A 21,801-nucleotide genomic window follows, 5' to 3' on the forward strand; every position below is an offset into this window, starting at 1 on the left:
TAAGAAACAAAATTCACTAGAAACATCACCAAGGGACATCAGAAACTCAATCAATGCAAAACCAATATAACATAGAAATAGATCTCATATGGTAAATCTATTCATTTAGGCCCTGATTCAGCAAGGTCTCTCTAGTCAACAAAGTCCTTAAGCACATACTTAACTTTAAATCAATGGGATTTCAGTACTTACTTAAAGTTAAGAATGAGTTTAAGTGCTTTGCTGAACAGGAATGGAGTTAAGGATGTGCTGACATGCCTAGCTGAATCGAAGCCAGAAAACGCTTCCACACTAGCAATATGCTCCCTTTGGCTCGGTGTTATCAAACCATGGTCCGCAGATCATTGTTTCTCTCCAGAGTTTAGAGAGTTGGTGATGGGACACAATCTATTTCTAATATAAAGGACTCGGTAATCCATTTGGTGCAACAAACTGTCAATCTAGACATTTCTGCAGTTCTCAATGGCATGCTCCTCTAGTGTATTTCCACTAGGAAATCCACATAGGAGTTCATGTTCATCGATTACAAGGCCAGAAGGGACCACTGTGATCCTCAGGTCTGACCTCCTGTGCAACACAGGCCATAGAACTTGCCTGAATTAATTCCTGTTTCAGCTAGAGTAGATCTTTCCTAAAAACAACCAGTCTTGATTTAAAAATGGTGAGTGGTACAGAATCCACCATAACCCTTGGTTAGTTGTTCCAATGGTTAACGACCCTCACGGTTAAACTTATTTCCAGCCTGAATTTGTCTAACTCCACCTTCCAGCCCTGGCATCTTGGATCATACCTTTGTCTGCTAGCTTGAAGCGTCATTATCAAATTTCTGTTCCCCCTGTGGGTACTTACAGACTGCGATCAAGCCCCCCTTTACCAATCCCAAGTGGTCAAAACTCATGACCAGTCCCCACCCCCAATGAGATTGGCTGAAACATTGTAAGATTTAAAACTAACAATAAATGTGGGCATTCTTTTTATTTGCTTTTTGCGTTTTGAGTCTTTAGCATGCACTTGGATCATGTTTTGAAGTATTTCTCTGCCACCATGAGGGCTAGAAACTTTCTTTTTAAAAAGGAAATATGAAAGCCAAGATTCCCAAGAAATCTTGTAATTGCAGGAGCTGCGGTATTCAGGAACGCACCAAATAACATGAGACTTACACTAAAATCATGACAGTTGGTCTCTAGAGGTAGTCAGGAATTTTCCAGCAGAATGATTTGCTGATGGACAATTCAGTTTCTGCAGAATTGAAATTTTCCCCTACAAAATTCATCCTGATTTGGATGATTTTTTGTTAAAAAACTCAACATTTTTGTGTTACTGAAAGAAGCGGTTACTTATCTGTAACTGGAGGTTCTTCGAGTTGTGCGGTCCCTATGTATATTTCACACACAGGGACCATCACTTGAAGAAAAATCCCATTTCCCAGATAGCTCTATTAGCTACATTGCATGTTGCCTCTAGCAATTGGCTTAGATGACCTCTCAAGGTCCCTTTGAGCCCTACATTGCTGTGGTTCCCTGGCATTAGCTTCCTTCCTGGGTTTGTCTCCCCTCTCAGAGAGTGGGCTGGAGATAGGGCTCCATCAATGCTGGCAGGACGCTGTTCTATTCAGGTTTTTGTCCTGTGACATCGCTATGGAGGAGGAAGTCTGTTGTGCATTGATCTTCAAGATCCCATGCAATATAGGCTACACCCTCTGTCCAGTCTACAAAGCTGCAACCCCCCACAGCAGAGCAAAGGAAATTCCTTCAGGAGAACATTGCAGTTTTCTAGTGTGGGTCCCTCTCCCATTTCTTACGGGTTTTTCCACATAAGGGGAAAATCTGGACTCAAGACCCAAGCAATGAGGAATATTTTTCAATTAAGTATTTCAGTTAAAGAAAAGTGTACAGCTCCACATTACTTTACTCCTGGGAGAATTCTGCTCCCTTTGAGGGGCACAGAATTCATACCTTTTGCAGATTTCTTGGCTCCCCCACAGAAAAATGGGGGAGCCAAGAAATCTGTGGGGAACACAGGCCCCTTCCCTGGCAGCCTGGGCAAGTCTGCTGGGAGGAGCCGACAGCAGAGAGAGCAGATCACCATGCAGGGGAGGAGGGAGGCTGGGCAACTGTGCCTGAGTCCCTGGAGAGAGACTCTCTGTCTCTTTCGCTCTCCGTTGCTGCATCCCAGGCTTGGAGGCGGTGTGAAGCAGGCTCTGTCCCTGAGGCAGAGCAGACATGTAACAACTAAGCAGGCAGGCTGCTCATGTTCCCACTGTTAGTGAATTGTTCCCATTCTTAGTCAATTAAGGCTCCTTTACCTTGCCAGAGTGGTGTAAAGGAGGCTTATTGTAAATAACTGTAAGGGACTCCTCAGCTAGGAAGGTCTATGGGCTTTCTCCCGTTTTTCCTGTGCCAGAGAGGCACAATGGGGTTAGATTACGGCGCAGGGTCTATTTTACTTATCCATTTTAAAAAAATACAGGACAATGATTAACAAAACTGTATAACTTTCATGTGTGAAAGTCTGGGCCGTATAACGTGGCATTCTACTTTACAGAACACCAAACACAAAAATACAAGTAACGTAATTCAAATGAAAATCCAGGATTATAACTGGATTGCAGAGTATTGGGTACCAAGTATTTGGAACTTAACTTTCATGTGTTTAGGAAATCCTGAACAGTTATCACGAATTTTTTTCTGTATGGTCATTTAAATAAATTACCAAAATAAGTGAAACTTGTGTGATTATATGGCATTATTTTGATAAATAAAATATGCAGAATTTTGCATTTTTGACACAGAATTTTGGATTTTTTTGGTGCAGAATTTTGGATTTTTTTTGGCACAGAATTCCCCCAGGAGTAACTATTTGCATAAAAGCAAACACGTACAACAGAGTGATGAGATTATTTAGGGACACAGTTACCAGGGGACAACACAACAGTGCTAACACGAGTTTCCTTGTGATTGCAATCCTCTCCAATTCAGTGACTATATACTTATCATGAAATAAACGACCCCGTTTTGCTGTAACTACAGTTTGTAATTAACTCGTGTCAACACTGCGTTTCTGGATGCAACACGAGGCATGCCGAAAGCGTGTCCATGCAAAGCACGTGATGAGATCCTCTCAGCTGGTCAAGTGGACAAGTGAAAAAAACATACTTTCTGGTTACATTTGCCCTAGTCCCACAGTGGCAAAGCTTGCAACAGAAGTGGCCAGAGCAGTGAGATTAAATGCAGGATCTGCTGCTTTTGTGCTTTTACCTGGCAATAATCTTTTCTCAAGGGGCGGTTCCTGCATGACTTTCTCAGCCGCTGTAGGGGGAAAAAGTGTTTGGGGTTTTGTTTTTAAACCAAAATTTCTTGCCAATCTAAAATTTTATTTGACAATATTATAAAAGAGCAAAAATGGTTAACCCCGTGTGGTACTTACATGGCTTCAAGCATCTGCTAATGCAATCAGCTTCTGTCTCAAATCTATTGGCATTACCGCCGCACCCACCATACCAAATCTGGGTGCAGATCTTGTTTTTGTAGTCAAAGAACCACATAACCTGATACTCCTTGCACTGTGTGCCCATGTCAAAATCCAGCAAGCAAGGATCTGTCAAATCTGAATTTCAAAATGTGCAAACATTAAATGACTCTGAAAGGGTTAAAAGCTGAAAAGGCAAAGAAAGCAAAAAAAATCAAGCATTTAAAAAAATTATCAGTAGAACTGGGCCTGGCCTGAACTCTGCATGTGCCAGGTCTCTAGTCATATCTGCACATACTCTTGCAAGAACCCCATCAGATCAAACATGCCAAGCAGCTGGTGCATGCGCCTCAGATTTTTTTTTTTTTTTTTGCATAGGTTTGCAGGAAATGTTCTGTGCTTATACATGCCTCTACCTAGCCTAGGACATAAGCGCCAAATCAATGCAATGTAGTAATCAGGGGCAGACCAGAGCATGGTGAAAGTGCCAGAACAGTGTAAAACATTTCACAGCCCAAATGAAATCAGGGACATTACTGTTTGCAGAGGTTTCATGATCAAACAAAACAATTTTTTGGCCTAAGTCAAATATTTGTCAAAACCCAATTTCTCTGGGCCAGACTGTGAGCTCCACGCTCCACTGGTGAGCAGTTATTCCCAGGAGCGGTCAGTGGGAACTACCTTTGCAAATAACAGCTCATCGGAGGTTCAGAGTCTGGCCCTCGCTAAGCAAAACCCTCAGAAACCAGGGATACTGGAGCAGGGGGTGTCACAGGGATTGCTCCGAATTGAGCGAAACGTCGGACTGGGATGTCGTTTTGCCGTATATGTGAAATTTCACGATCCTCTCCAGTTTGCTACCAAGCAGATCTCAGCAGAAAAACGCAGCACAGGCATCATCCCTGTCAACTCATCCATTACTGAGGGGCAAGTCATGGGCGAGGCTGTGCCACTTTAAGTAGGCTGGGGAGCTCTGTACGCCAGGAGCAGCCCTATTCTTTTTAATGGAACCGCTCACAGAGAAAGGTTGCTCCTCTGCGGGCAAGGGTGGCATGAGCTGGCTCAGAGATGCCCATGTCCGAGGGCACAAGGCTTCCCTGTGTGCACCAGTGCAGAAGAGAGCCACAGTGCGGCTCCTAATGCTCCCTGTGGACAGTGTGTGGGGTTGGGATTGGGAAGAGGGGGACATTTCTAGCACTGATGGCAATGCTGGGCAGCCCAAAGGGACAGGATGGGGACGAAGGCTGATCACCACCACCTCCAGCCAGTGGCAGCAGGAAACACACCCTGCACCTTGCAACAGGCCTAGCAAGTATCACTTTGGGAAGCCCCCAGCAGTCCCTGTGGCATTATGCCGTATGCAGTCACGGCATTCCCCACCCACCCACCTCTGCTTGGACAATACACCCCCATCGCATGCACTCTGAGGAATAACTGGGCCGTCAGTCGGAGTTGGACATTTTTCCATGGCAGGAATCATGTGGTAGTGGTGTCAGTTTAGAGATCACTGAGGTTTTCTATCTTGGCAGAAAGCATGAAATACAGTGTGGGCTCAAGTACCATAGCAAGAAATTCCTCAGTACTCCAGGTAAGCTAAAACCCTATGAAGCCACTGAGATACCAAGTCAGGGAGGTTGCAGGAGGCTAAAGAAGCCAGCTTCCCTGGAAGGTCAGTGGGAGTAGTGTGGCTAATTCCCTTAAGCTCCTCAGATAACAGTGTAGGCTGGAATTTCAAAGGGAAAATTAACTTAAAATCCTGTCTCCTTAAACGGAGAGTTCCAGGAGTAAGCTGTCATTTTCAAGTGCTCCGAATGGTGGTTGGATTTTCTTGGGAAAGTGATGGATGAAACACTTAGGAATTTCAGCTTTACTCCTGGGTTTTCTCTGAGATCTCTAGATGGGGATTGTTTGCTTTCTGTGGTCCAGTCCTGCTCCAGTTTACATCAGTGGGAAGTCTGCTGTAGATTTTAATGGGAGCAGGCTTGGGCTCGAAGAGTACTGCGCTCTGAAGTGTGTAGTCAAAAACCTATTTGCTTTGGCATGAGTTTTGGGTTGAAAGTACATTTTTTTTACAAACTCGTTGATTTCATAAGGTCTGACTTAACTGAAGATTCGAGTATTTTACTTGGAGTCTGGAATTGATTGTTTAGGGCTAAATCCTGCAGTTCTTGCTCAGGCAAAAATCCCATTCACTTTAATAGGAGTTTGACTACAGATTTTGGCCCTTACTTTGAACACGTGCCTCTTTTCCGTGCCAAATAACTGACACGCAAGCTTGTATGCGGGTTAAGATTACGTAACCCAGTATTTCCAGTCTGCTATTCTGGTTATTGTCTTAAGCACCTGGATGGAATCCAGATAAGCTATGCCACTTTATGAACTACTGAACTCTTTATCGAACGGCATGTTTCCTCCAGAACACTAGTTACTGGAAACCTGGGCTCCCCTGGTACCACGACACTCGAAGCAACATATTTCCTAGTCCTCTGAGAGTCTGTATCAATTCCATAGGCACCCATGCCTGATTAGCTATTGTATTGTGTATAATTTATGTATTTTGATGCTGTTTTGTTCCGTATATCAACCCTTAAGCATTCCCGCAGTACATTGTATGTCCTATGCTGTCACACATGGACACATAGATGTACAGTGCACCAGACACCTTGTGCTGCTGTTTCGGAAGGCGTGACAAACGAAGGGTTACACATGTAGACAAGGGCTGGTGCTCTCAAAGTAGCCCTGCACTCCAAGCCAGCTGTGTCGTTCCAGATGAAGAACCATAGAGGGGGTGGGAAAAGAAAATGGAGATGGTTCACACACAGACAATGGAAATGGTGGAAGAGAGCAAATGAAGAGGAATGTACTTTGAAGGAATCATTCAGTGTATTACAGCTAATCTCAGCAATGGCATGTCATCCAAACAGAGAAATGAAATATTTCTATTCTGGAGCCAGCAAGTTGAAAGTGCTGCTGCTGAGCAGTGCTATTTAAATGCAATGGCAGTTATACATACTGCACCCATAATAAGATTGTCCCTCCCCAAAGCCAGTGTTAACTGTAGGAAAGCTAGCAAAGATTTTTTCAGATGTTCCTAGGAATCCTAGTCCTTCACAGCACCTGGGGGCTGTGGGGAGAGGTAAGATTCAGTGTGTGTAAAAAAACATCACTTGAATAAACTCAATCTGGTTTAAAGAACAGGGGCCATATTTCACCCTCATGTACATCCAGGCAAACCCCATTGACCTCAGCGGGGTTGTGTGGGTTGGCCCAAGAACTTCCTAATTCCCATTAGAAATTAATGAGAATCTGGCACCCAACCCCCCTAGTCAGCTCTGAAAATCTCACCCTCCAGGTCTGCATTTTTAACTCAAATCCGCAGAACCTATTTTCAAAGACAATGGTGTTAAGGTAGCAATAAGGTCTTAACAAGACAAAGGTTATAAACCTCAGGCTTACAGTTCAGACTGGGAGCCAGGTCCTCAGCCAACGGAAAACAGCACCGCCCCAGTGACTGCAATGAAACTATGCTGCTTTCCATGAGTTGAGGGTCCAGAACTCCCTCGTTTGTGAATCAGGTGTTACAGCCAGGGGGCTGAGATCGATGCTAGCTGAGGTGTAAGTGATCACATTAGGTGCAATCAGGTATTTAACGTTCTTTTTTCTTTTCGGGGCGGGGGATAGCCTTAATGTAATATCTTTATGGTCATTTAAAACAAAGTGGAGGAGCCATTATAGGTATTAATCACTACAATGGTTACATGTTAATAACAAATGTTAATAATAAACACACTGTTAATCACTGAATAGGATCTGATTACTTGCTCATTAATGGTTTATTACAATAAACAATAAACCATTGATGCCATGGTGGAAGAAATGAAGAGGAAGGTGGGCAGGTGGTAGGACTTACAATGTGAGGGAAGCTTACTAAACCAACTCAAAAGGTCACATGACCATTCTTCATAGGATCCCTGGGAAATCTCACTTTTGCTCCCCGGTAGGCCACAGACTCTTGGGTAGAGCTCTGTGTTACACCCAGGAGCCAAGTGAACCAAGCATCTAATGGTTCATTCCTTCTCCAGTCTGACACTCCAGTACAATGGTGCAGTGTGTCATAGAGCATCTTGCACCATTTACACCCTCAGGTCAGGAAGGGAGGGTATCAGGAGAACAGTACAGAACAGCTAATGGGGTTATGCCTGGGATTGGCCTAAGAGCCAGATTGTGCCAGGCTTACTTATATGGGGACTGATCCAAAGGCCCCTGAAACTGATGGAAAGAATCCTATTGACTTCAATGGGCTTTGGACCAGGCCCGGGGAGTTGTAGCTCACTCCCTGAGCAGTCATATTGCAATCAATGTGGCTTCCTGCAGAGTAAGGTCCTGCTCTGGGTCAGGCAGGCCAGCAGAATCTGGCCCCGAACGAACAGAACTTTTCCAGCTCTTTGCCCCTTAACTGGCTGAGGAAATAACTTCATTCATAACAGAAATAAAGGGCCAGATCCTCTGCTGGTGGAAATCATCTTAGCTTCACTGATCTCCATGCAGTTTACACTAGGATCTGATCAAGGCCCACCAAAGTCAATTGACTTCAATGGAGCTAGAGCAGACTCTAGCGGAGGATCTAGTACAGTCACAACACAGGTAATTATGGAACCTACTGCTCCCATAGTGCTGAATGCATTGCAACTTACCTATTTCTGGCCGTTCCAGGGGCTCAGTATTCACCATCAGATTAGCAGTCGCTACTGCAGGTGCCTTGGGCACTGGCATACTCTCTGTAAGAGCAAAACCAAATGGAATGATCAGCCAAAGGCGGGGGGGAAATCCTAGAGCAACACATGTAGCTAAAGGAAATCCAACCCCACCTCCCCTCGCACCTTTTCCAGGCCAGCCACCTGTCTTCTATTTCTTTCCTACTACAAATCTACTGTCTGGATTAGGAACTGTGCTTGCCAACCGAACACAACCTTGATCATATTGGTTATGGAAGGACTGGAATAAGAGTTGGTAAATAATATGTGCTAGTGCGGGGAGGGAGAGATGCTGCAATGTTCAGAGCTGGGTCTGTTTACATAAATACATAAACTCTAGAAACGTGTATTGACTGCAGCTGAGACAATGAGTAATTCATGTCAGAGTAACTGTGTCTGGGATTAATTTTTCTCCCTCCAGCAACTATGCTAACAGGATAAGATGCTTTATTCTGTATTATAACAAAGATGGTGTTTACTCATCAGGGATCACGTTGAGCCCAGATCACACCATACCAGGGAAAAAATCCCGCTGGCAGGGATTCCTGAGGAGGAAGTCTCCATAAAAATCCTTTAATGGCGGTTCCCCCTGACTGTTCTATTGGGGAGTTTGGAAACCCCTAGAAAGGTGCGTGGGGCCTACTCTCAAACTCCAGGATCCCCTGGTATCTGCACTGAGGCCCTGCTCTGGTCCCTAGTACCCCCACTACACAGTTGACAGTAGCACAGCCCCAGTGTATGTGCGCTACCAAGAACTCTGTCCTGGATACAACTGCTCCCAGGACTTTTGGAGTGGAGGGCAGAGCAATCTCCACAAGGCACGCTGCCCTAGGCATCCATACCCCTTCTCCCTGCCCATCTCGCCCCCCTCCCCCCAACAGTACAGATTCCAACTCCCCCTTCCATAACGCTGGGAGGAAGGAAGGGGATGGTGCTCAAAAGTAGCTAACACTGATAGGTTTCTTTCTGCACAGGACAGGGTGATTCACATGTGGATTTGGGTTGAGAGGGGAGATGATCCCACCCAGTGGGCCAAATACTCAGTTGGTGTAAATCAGTGCTGCCTCATCAGTTCCAATGGAGCTATGCCAATATACAACAGCTGAGCATGCCGCTACCTCCAATGCAATTTGCAGTTCCCAGATGTGGTAGCAGTTATACAGATGCTTTGATGATAACATTTGTGCTGAATGTAATCAGGGATACATAGACCTTGTCAAGCCCAAACTCTGCTGGAAAAGGCCTTTATTCATACTGCAATGGAAGCTTCTACCAAACTGGGTTTTGCCCAAAGTATAACAGTAGTCAAGAGGATGGTTCAATAACGATCCTCAGCCCGAAGGACACAGCCCTCTCCATAAATTCTGCAGCAGTGCTTCTGTGGGAAGGGTTGTTTTTCAAAGTATGGGTGTATGCAGGCAGCAGCGATAGGGGGAATCCTTTTACTAGGCATCCTAGCTTCTAATTCAGTTCATGCAAATGCCTCTTCTTCGGGCTGATGTCTTTTCTGAATATTCTGCTGGGTGAACTGATTGCTCGCAAAGATAAGCAACCGCGACAAGTGTGATCCAAAAACCACTGAAATAAATGGAAAGCCTCCTGATGACTCCCATGGGCCTTGAGAGAGGCTCTACCAGCACTAGAGTGAGCCGGTCATGGAGCTGGCTAGCACAAGGCAATCTTCCCCATACTGCTCTGCCAGTGCACCTCAGTGCTGATCAGCAAAAAGCTTGGGCTTAGCCTGAATAGCCACTGCCGACTGCGCCAAAGTGTTTGGTGGTTTTCATGAGTTACCTGCATGTGGATTTGAACTTGGGTCTCCAGAGGAGTAACCTGCTGCTTAATCCCCTCTGAATGGACTCATATAATATGTTATACTAAGACAGTTGGGAAGCTGAGTTATTTTGATACTGAAGGCCTGAGTCAAAGATCAGGGCCGCATTGTGCTAGGGGCTGTACACACAATAAGAAACAAATATCTCTTTGGGGAATGGCCTAATTCCATTGAAATCTTCATCAATTTAATTGAGTTGAAATGACAACTTGTATTTGCTGTTGCAAACAATTTCTGTTTGCCACTGCACTACAGTCCAGGCTGCTGCACTGAGAGGTGGAATGTAAGACACATGGTTACACACTGAGCATTATCAAGGCATGTATCATCATAATCATCACCAATTTACTCTCCATTGTTTGTGATTTTTTCCATTTAATGATTTCAACATCTTGCCTGGAAAAAAATGTTTATTCCATCCCACATGCCCAGAAAGACACTTACTTGTGCTAAACGTTCCCATGTAGGTTACTTTGACTTGTGATTTGTGGTACCCGGTAATTGCTACCTGGTATTTCTGCCCGCTTCTAAGACCTCCGATCACCCGTTCAGTGCTGGTTAAGTTTAGCTTCAGGACTAGAGAGTGGTCCTGGGCAGAGGTGATGGTGATGTCAAAGAAGTCAAGGGTCTGGGGTTCAGGGTTCACCCAGCGTAGCTTAGCGCTGTTCTCAGTGATGTCAGTGATCTGGATTTCACTCTCCACTTTAACTGCAGTGCAAGACAAAGTAAAGTCAGAGGCTTCGAAGAGAAAAGCTGCAGGGAGGGTTTGGTGCATAAGGGATTCTAGTCCAATTAGCTGTTCCTAAGGAGGAGGATGGGAAGGTTAACCAAGGCTTTAATTATCACCGTATGGAACAGATTATAGAATACTACGGCCAATATTTTCAAAAGTGAGTTTCAGAGGGTGGATGTGCTGCCTTTCCTGAAACTCAGGACTCTTCAAGGGGTGCCAAGTTGGGCACCCAAAAATTGAGACACCCCAAATCCCTGGTCACTTGTGAAAATCTTGGTTGCAATGCCATATATGGCATAGTACCCTAGTTCTGAACTGAATTTTTAAAAATGCTCTATAGAAAATGAATCATGCTCTTTAACTCACACTTGGAAACTGCTTTAGTCAGTGTTTCTCAAGTATCTTATGTTTGTTCATTAAGAAAGAACTCTTGATCCTTGCCCACCCCATTGTGGAACCAGAAAAAAACAATGGATAGTGCAACCACGATGGGTTGACTGCTCAAAAAAGGGCATGGTTTGAGGAGCCCATGGAGATTGCAAGAGATGTGCAATGAGAGGGCTTAATCTGGACTGCTGCAGTAGGGTTCGAGAGGCCTGTGCAAATCAGGGAAGAGTCAGAGCTGGTAGATCTGTGATAATGTGGCCAAAATATCCCAACAGAAATGGGGCAGGAGGACAGTAGCTGCAGATACCACTGCAGCTCTGTGAAGGCTGCTTCACGCCTTAGGGTCTGCTGCTGAGCTACAGCCTTGGAGGAAGATTGCCCCATGACCACAGCAGAACAGTCCCAGCCCTTCCCTAGGGCTAGTCTACACTTAAAATACTACAGCAGCACAGCTGTGCTACTGCAGTGTTCCAGTGTAGACTATACCTATGCCAATGGGAGGGGTTCTCCTGTTAGTGTAGGTGATCCACCTCCCTGAGAGGTGTTAGCTCGGTCAGCAGAAAAATTCTTCCATCGACCTAGCACTGTCTACAAGGTGATTTAGGTCAATTTAACTACACTGCTCAGGGGTGCGGATGTAGTTATGCCGACCTAATTTTCTAGTATAGATCAGACCCTATTCTGCTCTCTCCAGCTTACTTATAGGTACCAGGGTTAAAGCTTAAAACAAAGAAAGCACATAGTGCCATGTGTTACTTCAACTCCTCAAAATCACCAGTTCAGTTCTAAATGACATAATATTTCTTCAATACTTTTCATTCACATATACAATTTTCTTTCTAGAAACAATACTAGATCTGGGTGGAGCTGCAAAAACCTGTTTCTGAATGTTTCTTTGACTAAAAGATGTGAATTGGCTTTTCCCCACTCATTGGCACCAGCAACATTTTTTGTTCATAAGAAAGTTCACGGAAAGCGGACTCTTGGGAAACCTTGAGCAAAAATATTATCATGTGAAGGTCTGTGGCAGAAATGTTCATATGATTGCTGAAACATTTCTGCTTTCCCTCTTCCTCTTTATAAAAATTTCAGTCACCCAGCTATCCGATGTGACAAGTGACCAAATCATGGTACATGTAGAAGAATAGTGACTAGTCAAAGACATCTTCAAAGCAATCAATCCTCCCACAAACTGAAATATGTTTGTATGACATTCCTAGCACTTTCAAATAGCAAACAAATCTGCAAACACCAGCAGGCCACATTATAAGCTGGCACGGCTCCATTGACTTCTGAGAGTCCTGTGGCACCTTATTGACTAACAGACATATTGGAGCATGAGCTTTCGTGAGTGAATACACATGCATCCGACAAAGTGGGTATTCACCCACGAGAGCTCATGCTCTAATACGTCTGTTAGTCTATAAGGTGCCACAGGACTCTTTGCTGCTTTTACAGATCCAGACTAACCCGGCTACCCCTCTGATAATTGACTTCTGAGTTATACCAGATGAAGCCCTAGCCCAATGTCCACCCAAGGGTAATTTATGAACAGAAAATAGGTCTAAATGAGTCAAATTATTTGCAGTGAAGAGTTTGCCTAGCTCTGGATAAAACTATGATAGAATGATAGAAAAGTGGCTGAAAACTCCAGTGAAGCATGAGACTGTGTCTCCTCTGCAAGCTGATGAAAAAGTTGTCCCCTAATGAAAGTGTAACCGTATATTTACATGGAGACATGTGTTTTCTGCAAACATTTAGTGTACATCTGCCATATGTTCTTTGTTACTTGTGTCACTGAAAAGTAAAGACTTGTGCAATCCCTTGACAAAAGCATATGGTATAGCTCTTTTCAATTACCACTGCTTATGTAAGAGGCTTTATTTTCCCATATATGGTGCCAGTATTGCTTCTGTCTGCACAGACTGTGATGTTTAGTTGACTCAGAAGTCAAATGATCCTATACAGTGGCTATGTGCTTAACCACAATGGGCCAAATTCAGCCCTGCTGTAATGCTATTACAGACCCTCAAGGTCAAGCCAATGGCATTACACCTATGACCCAGTAGTACTGGGTTGGACTGTATAGATCATTTACTTTATTTATTCTATCAAAACCACCGAGAATCAACAATGCATTTGAATGAAGAAATATCTTTTATTTAGTATAAACTCTCTCTAGTCTCTGATTCATTCATAGCCACGCAATCCCACCAAATCTTTGTGGGAGTTTCCAGGCACAGAAGTTAGGGCAGATCTCCCGCTGGTGTAAATCAACAAAGCTCCATTGAAGTCAATAAAATTTTACCACTTCACACCAGTAGAGGATCTCTGCCCTCTAGACACTTTTTTAAATGAATATAATCCTTTCTGAGACTGAAAGCATTGACTTTTTATTTCCCAGTATTTTAAAAAGTGAGCACTGAATTTTATTGCTCAGACCCTGGATCACAGCCCATCTTCTAAAAAAGGGAAGACTGGGAAATACCGTACATACCTGCTGGTTTCTCTGCAGCAGCTGTACTTGCACTGGGAGTTGGAGTGGTACGTGCAGCGGGAGTTTTGCTTCCAGTTGTAGTTGTAGCTTTACGAGCACTGGTAGTTGTGTTTGCAGCTGTAGCTTTACGAGCACTGGTAGTTGTGTTTGCAGTTGTAGTTGTAGCTTTACGAGCACTGGTAGTTGTGTTTGCAGCTGTAGCTTTACGAGCACTGGTAGTTGTGTTTGCAGTTGTAGTTGTAGCTTTACGAGCACTGGTAGTTGTGCTTGCAGTTGTAGTTGTAGCTTTACGAGCACTGGTAGTTGTGCTTGCAGTTGTAGTTGTAGCTTTACGAGCACTGGTAGTTGTGCTTGCAGTTGTAGTTGTAGGTGCACTTGTTGTCACATTGTTTGCAACATAGCTGTTTAAACAAAACCAGTTGTTACAGCTCAGTAAATTTTTCTATTTAACATGACATGTAGCTGTACCAGGCAATAACATCTTTATTCATGTTATACTAGAATTCTGGAGGTAGCAGGACTAATAAAGGTCCATTAAGTCAATGGGAATCTTTCCATGGACCTCCCTGTGCTGTAGACTGTGCCCACAGAGAAATGAAAAGCTGGTGGACTTCTGCCAAACACCTGAGCGCTATGCCTAAGTACTATCATGGCCAGTACATTACAAGTTCTGTTGGTAAGTAGGCCATTAATTAGATAGCACTGTAGGTATCCTATAGTACAAGGGTGGGGAAACTACGGCCCGTCAGACCATTTAATCTGGCCCTCAGCTCTCGCCAGGGAGCGGGGTCGGCGGTTTGCCGGCATGACCCCCCTCCAGCTCCTAACTAGTACATAGAGGTATGGCCAGGTGGCTCTGCATGCTGCCGTGTCTGCAGGCACCGCCCCCACAGCTCCCATTGGTCATGGTTTCCAGCCAATGGGAGCTGCAGGGGTGGTGCCTGCAGACAGGGAAGCACGCAGAGCCACCTGGCCGCGCCTTGGAGTTGGAGTTGGGAACATGCTTTTGGGAGCTGCTTGCGGTAAGCGCTGCCCAGAGCCTGCAGCCCTGATCTCCCTCCCGCCCTCCGAACTCCTCGGTCCCAGCCCAGAGCACCCTCCTGCACCCCAAACCCCTCATCCCCAGCACCCTCCCGTGCCCCAGCCCAGAGCCCCCTCTCACACCCTGAACTTCTCATTTCTGGCCCCACCCCAGAGCCCACACCCCCAGCCAGAGCCCTCATCCCCTCCTGCACCCCTGCCCCCAATTTCGTGAGCATTCATGGCCCGCCATACAATTTCAATACCCCGATGTGGCCCTCAGGCCAAAACGTTTGTCCACCCCTGTTATAGTATAAGCTTTTTAAAAGAAATTCATTTTTCTCATTTTCAAACATACCTGTCCTGGTTTTTATATCCTATCACCATGCAAGCTGAATCATCTTGCCACACATAGCTTCATAACAATGTAGGGCTGGACGGGACCTCAAGCAATTATCTACTCCATCCCCACCCCCCGTGGTGAGGCAGGACCAAGTATACCAAGACCATGCCTCATCGCATGATTGTGATATGAGAGAGGGCAACAGCCCTTACCATACATGACATCCCATAATAGCACAATCATTTTAGCAGTGATTTCAGTGATGCCAGTGAAGTAAGAGAAAGATGCACAATTAACAGATGAATAGCAAGGTATAACAGGCTCAGTCTTGCTTGCTCTGTACCTGGAATTCTCATTGGCATTACTGGGATTTTGATGAAGAGAGAACCTGGAGGATGGGTCCATTGGCATGACTTGTAAATTTAACATAAAAAAATCTGCTTACGAAAATCCAGGACCAAGATTTTCCAAAGACGCTAGTCAATAGCGAGTGTCTTCCTTTTGGGGTGTCCAACTTGAGTGAGACCCCCTAAAGCAGCATTAACCAAAGTGTGTAGCATGCCCCTTAAGGGAGTGCAAAGCACTAGCTGGAGCAGGAGATGTTTCAATTGAGAGGAGACAGCTTTTAACAACACATGGCCAGGTCAAATGGGAGTGTGACTGGTTTCATTTTCCTGAAGCAGGGGATCAGCTTTCAAAAGTTTGGGAAACGCTATCTAAGAAGGGCCTGATGTTTTAGAGATAGGGTGACCAGACAGCAAGTGTGAAAATCGGGACGGGGGTGAAGGGTAATAGGAGCCTATATAAGAAAAAGACCCAAAAATCAGGACTGTCCCTATAAAACTGGGACATCTGGTCACCCTATTTAGACAGTGCTGAGCGACTGGTCTCTCTGTAAATGAGGTCCCTTTGGGGTGAGTCAAACTGAGCACCCAAAACCACCAATCACTTGGAAATCTTGGTCCAAATGAGGAATCAAAATTATCTAAAGACATAGATGTGCCGCTCCTTGGCTACAGCACTAAGGACAACAGGCTGCATGAACATTTAGATGCCCTGTGGAAAGATCTAGGATTCAGTTTAATTCAATATTACAAGGCATATGAAGACCGTGCTTATCGCTCAGAGATTTGGCTTCCAAAGCCCAATCTGTTGCAGAAAAACTACTACTTACAATGGTTTTTGGCCAAATTTAGAAGAGCTCTTTGCTAACTTGTCATCTTGGAACCAATCACATTGTTTCCGTATGTCTGGAGACAAGTGAAAAGAGTTTTCACCTAGAGAGAGAAACAGCTCAGTGTGAAATGTTGTTTTTTAATAATGGTAATATTTCAAAAAAAAAAAAAGAATTCATCAACTCAGCATAACAATTATTTCATGTTAATATACCCACATTGATCTCACTTTAGCCACAAAAGACAGCAGACCTGTTTTAGCTTGGAATGTTGTGTTAACAACTATATTGTAATATCTCTGGCACTAGCTGCATTTGATCACTACAGAAAATTAAGCTGTTGCTTAAAATGGTGTATTTATTATTTCAAGACAGCAACATCTCCACAGTGATCATAAATTTTAGATTTATTTCAGGACAAATCACAAGAATACAGAGAATGTCTAAACCCTGCTGCACTTAAACAAAACCCGTGTGTTCCCTCAATACAGGCTCAGCTGAACATGTAATATTTTTCTGACAATTTAAAGGCTCTAGTCCTCCTTGGGGGGAGGGATAGCTCAGGGGTTTGAGTATTGGCCTGCTAAACATAGGGTTGTGAGCTCAATCCTTGAGGGGGGGCCATTTAGGGATCTGGAGCAAACATCTGTCTAGGGATGGGTCCTGCTTTGAGCAGGGGGTTGGACTAGATGACCTCCTGAGGTCCCTTCCAACCCTGATATTCTATGATGGGGAAATCAAGCTGCAGCATTCTAAATGTATATTTTATTCCCAGGTGCCAAGACTGTATGATGGTGGTGGTAGTTGTGGAGTCTGTAGGGGAAAATCCCAACACTGAGGCTTTGTTAGCCCAATGGGTTGCTTTTGGTACTGCAGTATTGTGTATTGTAGGAGAGGCAGGGTTGTGAAGAACCCTGAGAGGGTTAATGTACACACACAAGAGCTAATGACCTCAGCAAAGCACCCAATTCTCCTCTCAGTGGGCCAGATCCTCAACTTGCATAAGTTGAAGTCAATGGTGAGTTCTGACCATTTGCACCAGCTGAGGATCTGGCCAATAACATTATACGTGCTGACGGGCATTCCTAGTGCAACAGAGATTTGGTTTTCAAGGCACCTCTAAAGGAGCCATACACAGTAAGCTACCTCTGAATGACAAAGGGCTGAGAAAACGATTGAGATCTGAATCTTTGGCTAGCATGGTTTACATCACTAAACTCCTGAGCATTAAGCTCAGAGAACTGTAATTCCTTGTTTGACCTCTTCATATATCACCAGGGTGGGGTGCTGGGGTAAAGAGGGAATCATGCTTAGTGAGTTTCCAGCATGCTACGGGACAGCAAGAAACAAAGCAGCATTGGACCCGTCTCTGAGAATCTCTGCAATCTCTGTGGTTCTTTGAGCCACCAAAGACTTAGTATGACTAAAGATTTTGCACTGCCGAAAGCAGCCAGCCCAGAACTCTCTTTTTGTGGAACCAATTTGCATCTACAAGATGAAAGGATAAAAAATGTTATAATTAGGGCTGACTCTAAAATGCAAAATACAGATTCAGAGCCAAAGTTCCCCAAAGGGCTGAGCTGCCTAGATCCAGAGTTTTAATGTAGGGATCTAGGCACCAGACATCCTGATTGGTTCCAGAGGAAAACTTGCCTAACATCCTCAGGTGTTCAAATCTTCAGTTCAGGCTGTAGGCCCATCTCTTGTTAAAATCAAATAAGACAAAAAAGCTATGCCAACAACTGCTAATTTTCTGTACTTTCATGCTGTCCCCATCTCCAGGCTGCACTACAATATTAATATTTGTAGTCTCCATTTTCCCCATGCCTGTGCTATGTTCTACTTACTGCTGATAAACGACGGTAACAATTTTGCAAAGCGCATTAAGGGCTCTTCATGCAGCTCAGACGGCTTCTCGACTAATTTGAAGAACACGTCATTTGGCTCACTAGCCAAGCTGTAGATATTCTTGACGTTCACTTTCTTGCCGATGCCAAGTACCACGAAGAAGTACCCTTTGCATTTGGCGCCCAGGATAACTCTTTGAAGGTGCTCAAGTTCTTGCTTTTTAACTTCTCCAGTCATCATCAAAACCATGACTTTCAGATCCCTGGGGTTTGGTGCACTTTCGAAAACATGTCCCATTGTGTATTTAATCGCACTTCCCAGAGCCCTGGTGCCATATAACTGGGCCATTTGGTTCTGAATGAAATCCATCATCTTGTCTTTGGACCCATAATTTGTGAGGGACAGCTCTACTTTTACTGGCAGTGAGCTTGAGTTGCTTTCGTATTCATAAGGCGCATGCTGGAGAACCGCCACTCTTGCATGGTGCTGTGATGCCTTTGGATTAGAGCTGATCTCCAGCTGACTTACTATGTAGGAAATGTACTTCTTCATCTCATTGAACTGCAAAGGACTGGTGCTCTCAGAGCTATCCAGGAGGAATGCCATGTCAATGTCGACGTCTGTGGGGGCTGCCCTCCTGTCTCTGAAGAAAGGCCTTCGAGGACTAAAGTCACAGATGGGATCAGGGTCACATACATCTAGAAAAGAAATACATCTTGTTTCATATGCACATCCTTAAGATGATCATTCCTTGACATAGTTATTGTTTGATCTCATCAGAAAATAGGTTATAACACAAATGTGGTCTCCGATAAAATACTTTGGCATGTCATATGCCTGGTAAAATAGTTTTGCTATAAAAACAAATCAAATAATAGTTTTGCTTGTTTCCACATTGTTGGCATAAATTAAGCATTCGTTCCAGTAGGTGCAACTGAATCAATTACAATTTTCCTTAATTATATCACGTATCTCTGTAGTAACATGCTCAAATTGTATTGATTCATCTACTGAACATATCTTTTATATAGCTATTACAATCTAATTCCCTCATAATATGAAATACGACCAAGGCTTGAGGAGAAATCAGTAGGCTATATGATATATAGAGGATTTCGTCCCAAAGCATCTTCAGTTACTTGAACACATGTCTACTAAATCAATGAATTCCACACTGTGCAGTCCATCAAGCCCTTTCTAGCCAACTGGAGAATGCAGTATTTTGAGCACTAAGAAGCAGGGGATCGAGACACTGGGAGAAGAAACAGCCCATGAAAGGAATATAAACGTCTGATGTGATCTGCAGAATGCAATAACTGGAGAACCACCATGTTAAACTGCAGTGTGATCCAGAACCTTTCTGCTGAATGTTCTCTCTCAAACAAAACAACTCAGCAAAAAATAGAAACATAAATGTATCCCACCTCATACTGCATAAAGGCCGACTCCTGATTGCACCTCCATCACATGAGCACTTCCATTGGATGTCATGGGGCTGCTCATGTAAGACAAGGCACTAACTAAACAGGATTATAAAGAAGAGAAATCCAGGGCCTTACCCAAACAAATGTGACAGGTCAGTAGTTTCCTAATGGTTTGATTAAGTGGAGCTGCACCGGTAGGAAGGATAATAGCTTGACCCACTGCACTGTTGTTCATCTGGTTTAGACAAAAGCAAAAAGCACAGGGTTCATAACAGAGTATTAATACATTTAAACATATACACTTCTTAGGGTAAGGGTAGTCTTGAATTAAGGCACTGGCTTGGGGCTTAGAGAGCTGGATTCAGTTCCCTAATCTGCCATACATGCCCTGTGTGACCTTTGGACAAAATATTTAATCTCTCCGGACCTCAGTTCCCCATCAGTAAAATGGGGATAATAATGTGGTACTTCCATTCTTCCCCCCACCTCCTTTGTATTGTCTGTTTAGATTATAAGGTTTTCAATGCAGGGACTGTCTCTTGCTACATTTGTACAGAGAGTGATTGGGGCTTTTGGGTGCTGCTGGGATACTAACAAATAATAATACATTCTTTGGAGCTGACTCAGATTTTAAGTTGTATTTCAACGTACAGTACAGAGATTTCCTATTCTCCGTGTGTGAGAGACCTCTCACCCAATTCATTCACAAAATGCCATTCATTCCCGTCAGTACCTTAAGAGTAAGGTACTCGTGTGGGTATTTTACTGAGATTGGAAGCTCTTTGGGGCAGGGACTGTTTTTGTTCTGTGTTTGTCAGAATAGTGCCTAGCACAATAGGGTCCTGCTCCATGACTAGAGCCTCTAAGAGCTACCAGAATACCAAGAATCAATATCCTCGTTCCACGGCATGCGTTGCATTGGGAAGGAATTTTGGAATATGCGTGAAGCCTGTTGTTTGCCCTGACAATGTTGCTCAAAACTAGACATTTGAAAGGCTTGAGCCAATGCCTATATAAGTCAATAGAAATGTGCCCACTGCCTTCCCTGGGAGCTGGATAGAGCCCATCAAGCAGAAAGGAAAGCGCAGGAATGAGGGATCCAAACCTGCAGTGCATTTGTGAGCACTCGATCATCTCTGTTAGTCAGGAACACCGGCGTGACTCCCGCATCGTACAGCTTCAGCACAGCGTCATTAAGTTGCGATGAGGCTCTTGTTGGGCCATTGCTGAAGAACACAGCCACCTTCCTCATCAGAAAGCCACCGCGTGCACGCTTGAAGGTGTTTCTGGCTACAAAGGACATGGCGGTTTCCAGGCTGCGCTGCTTTGTCGTCAGGGTGATTTGGAGGTTCTGAAGCTGTTCCAGGAGATTGATTTTCTTCCTGGCATCAGCAAAACGGATCTCCGTGGTGACGTCACTGTTGTAGGTCACGACTGCCACCCGGGCACCCCGGGGGCAGTTGCTCTCGGCAATGGTTAGATTGTTAACCACTCTCAGCACTGCCTGCTTCATTCGGTTGAAAATGTCATTATTGACACCTGAGGAGGTATCTATAGCAAATGCCAGTTCAGTTGGGTACACAGGGCATTCCTTGGGGCCTACCGGAAAGGTGGGTTTAAAATAGTCAATATTAGATATTATTATTAAATAGCAAGGACCAGATCCTCAGCTGGCGTAAATCAACTTACCGCCATTGAAGTCAATGGAGGGTGTTGTATCGCCTGAGGCTTTGGCCCTGAATAAATACATATGTAAAAGTTGCTACCAGAAATGAAACAATTGAAAGTGACTTACCATAGCAGCAAGCTGTGAATAATTAAAAGAAAGTGATTTAGTTGGGTCAGTTTGTATAGCATGATCAGCACACAAGGTGAGCTACAGGAACACGATAGCACAGAGATACTTACGACATTTATCTTTGATGTTCCGGATAAGGGCACATTGCTTTAAAAAAGAGGAAAAGAGAGAGAGATAAACACGCCATCAAACAAAAGATATTTCAGAACAAGATGGAGGCAGAGAAGCAATATTCAACTTACATCTTTGGATTCTCCTCTTCCACCCTTAAGTCCCTGTTTAAAAAAAAAGATTGCATTACAATACACAGTGATGGACTGTTATACCAAAGTCACTTAAAATTGTTATTCAGCCAATGAGCATGCGGCAGTAAGAGCAAAAATCTGTATACTTTAATTTCCATCTCCGGGAAGAGATCACAACTTTCTGTCCTTATCAATGTCATACAATAGAGTCCCTGTTTTACAAACTACTTGGAGATGGAGGAGTTCCTAAACTCAAGGTTCTGTTGTATTACAGGC

General features: G+C 44.2%; 1 protein-coding gene across 7 annotated transcripts in view; it reads right to left on the bottom strand.

The window, feature by feature from the left end:
* COL6A3 (collagen type VI alpha 3 chain) overlaps positions 1 to 21,801 on the bottom strand; it is a 113,651-nt gene that overhangs the window by 14,301 nt on the left and 77,549 nt on the right. For 5 of the 7 annotated variants that reach the window (XM_039494304.1, XM_039494309.1, XM_039494308.1 and 2 more), the window contains 12 exons: positions 21,523 to 21,555; positions 21,391 to 21,427; positions 21,278 to 21,289; positions 20,588 to 21,081; positions 19,618 to 19,717; positions 18,058 to 18,756; positions 16,211 to 16,313; positions 13,674 to 14,074; positions 10,501 to 10,764; positions 8,163 to 8,246; positions 3,427 to 3,606; positions 3,258 to 3,308 (listed from right to left, as the gene is read on the bottom strand). In XM_039494304.1, coding sequence (XP_039350238.1) covers positions 3,258 to 3,308; positions 3,427 to 3,606; positions 8,163 to 8,246; positions 10,501 to 10,764; positions 13,674 to 14,074; positions 16,211 to 16,313; positions 18,058 to 18,756; positions 19,618 to 19,717; positions 20,588 to 21,081; positions 21,278 to 21,289; positions 21,391 to 21,427; positions 21,523 to 21,555 — 2,458 coding nt within the window. The remainder of the gene's footprint in view (positions 1 to 3,257; positions 3,309 to 3,426; positions 3,607 to 8,162; positions 8,247 to 10,500; positions 10,765 to 13,673; positions 14,075 to 16,210; positions 16,314 to 18,057; positions 18,757 to 19,617; positions 19,718 to 20,587; positions 21,082 to 21,277; positions 21,290 to 21,390; positions 21,428 to 21,522; positions 21,556 to 21,801) is intronic. The other 2 variants (XM_039494305.1, XM_039494307.1) reach the window with 2 other exon arrangements.

The sequence above is a fragment of the Mauremys reevesii genome, linkage group 11 (assembly GCF_016161935.1).
Source record: "Mauremys reevesii isolate NIE-2019 linkage group 11, ASM1616193v1, whole genome shotgun sequence".
Lineage (NCBI taxonomy): Eukaryota > Metazoa > Chordata > Testudines > Geoemydidae > Mauremys > Mauremys reevesii.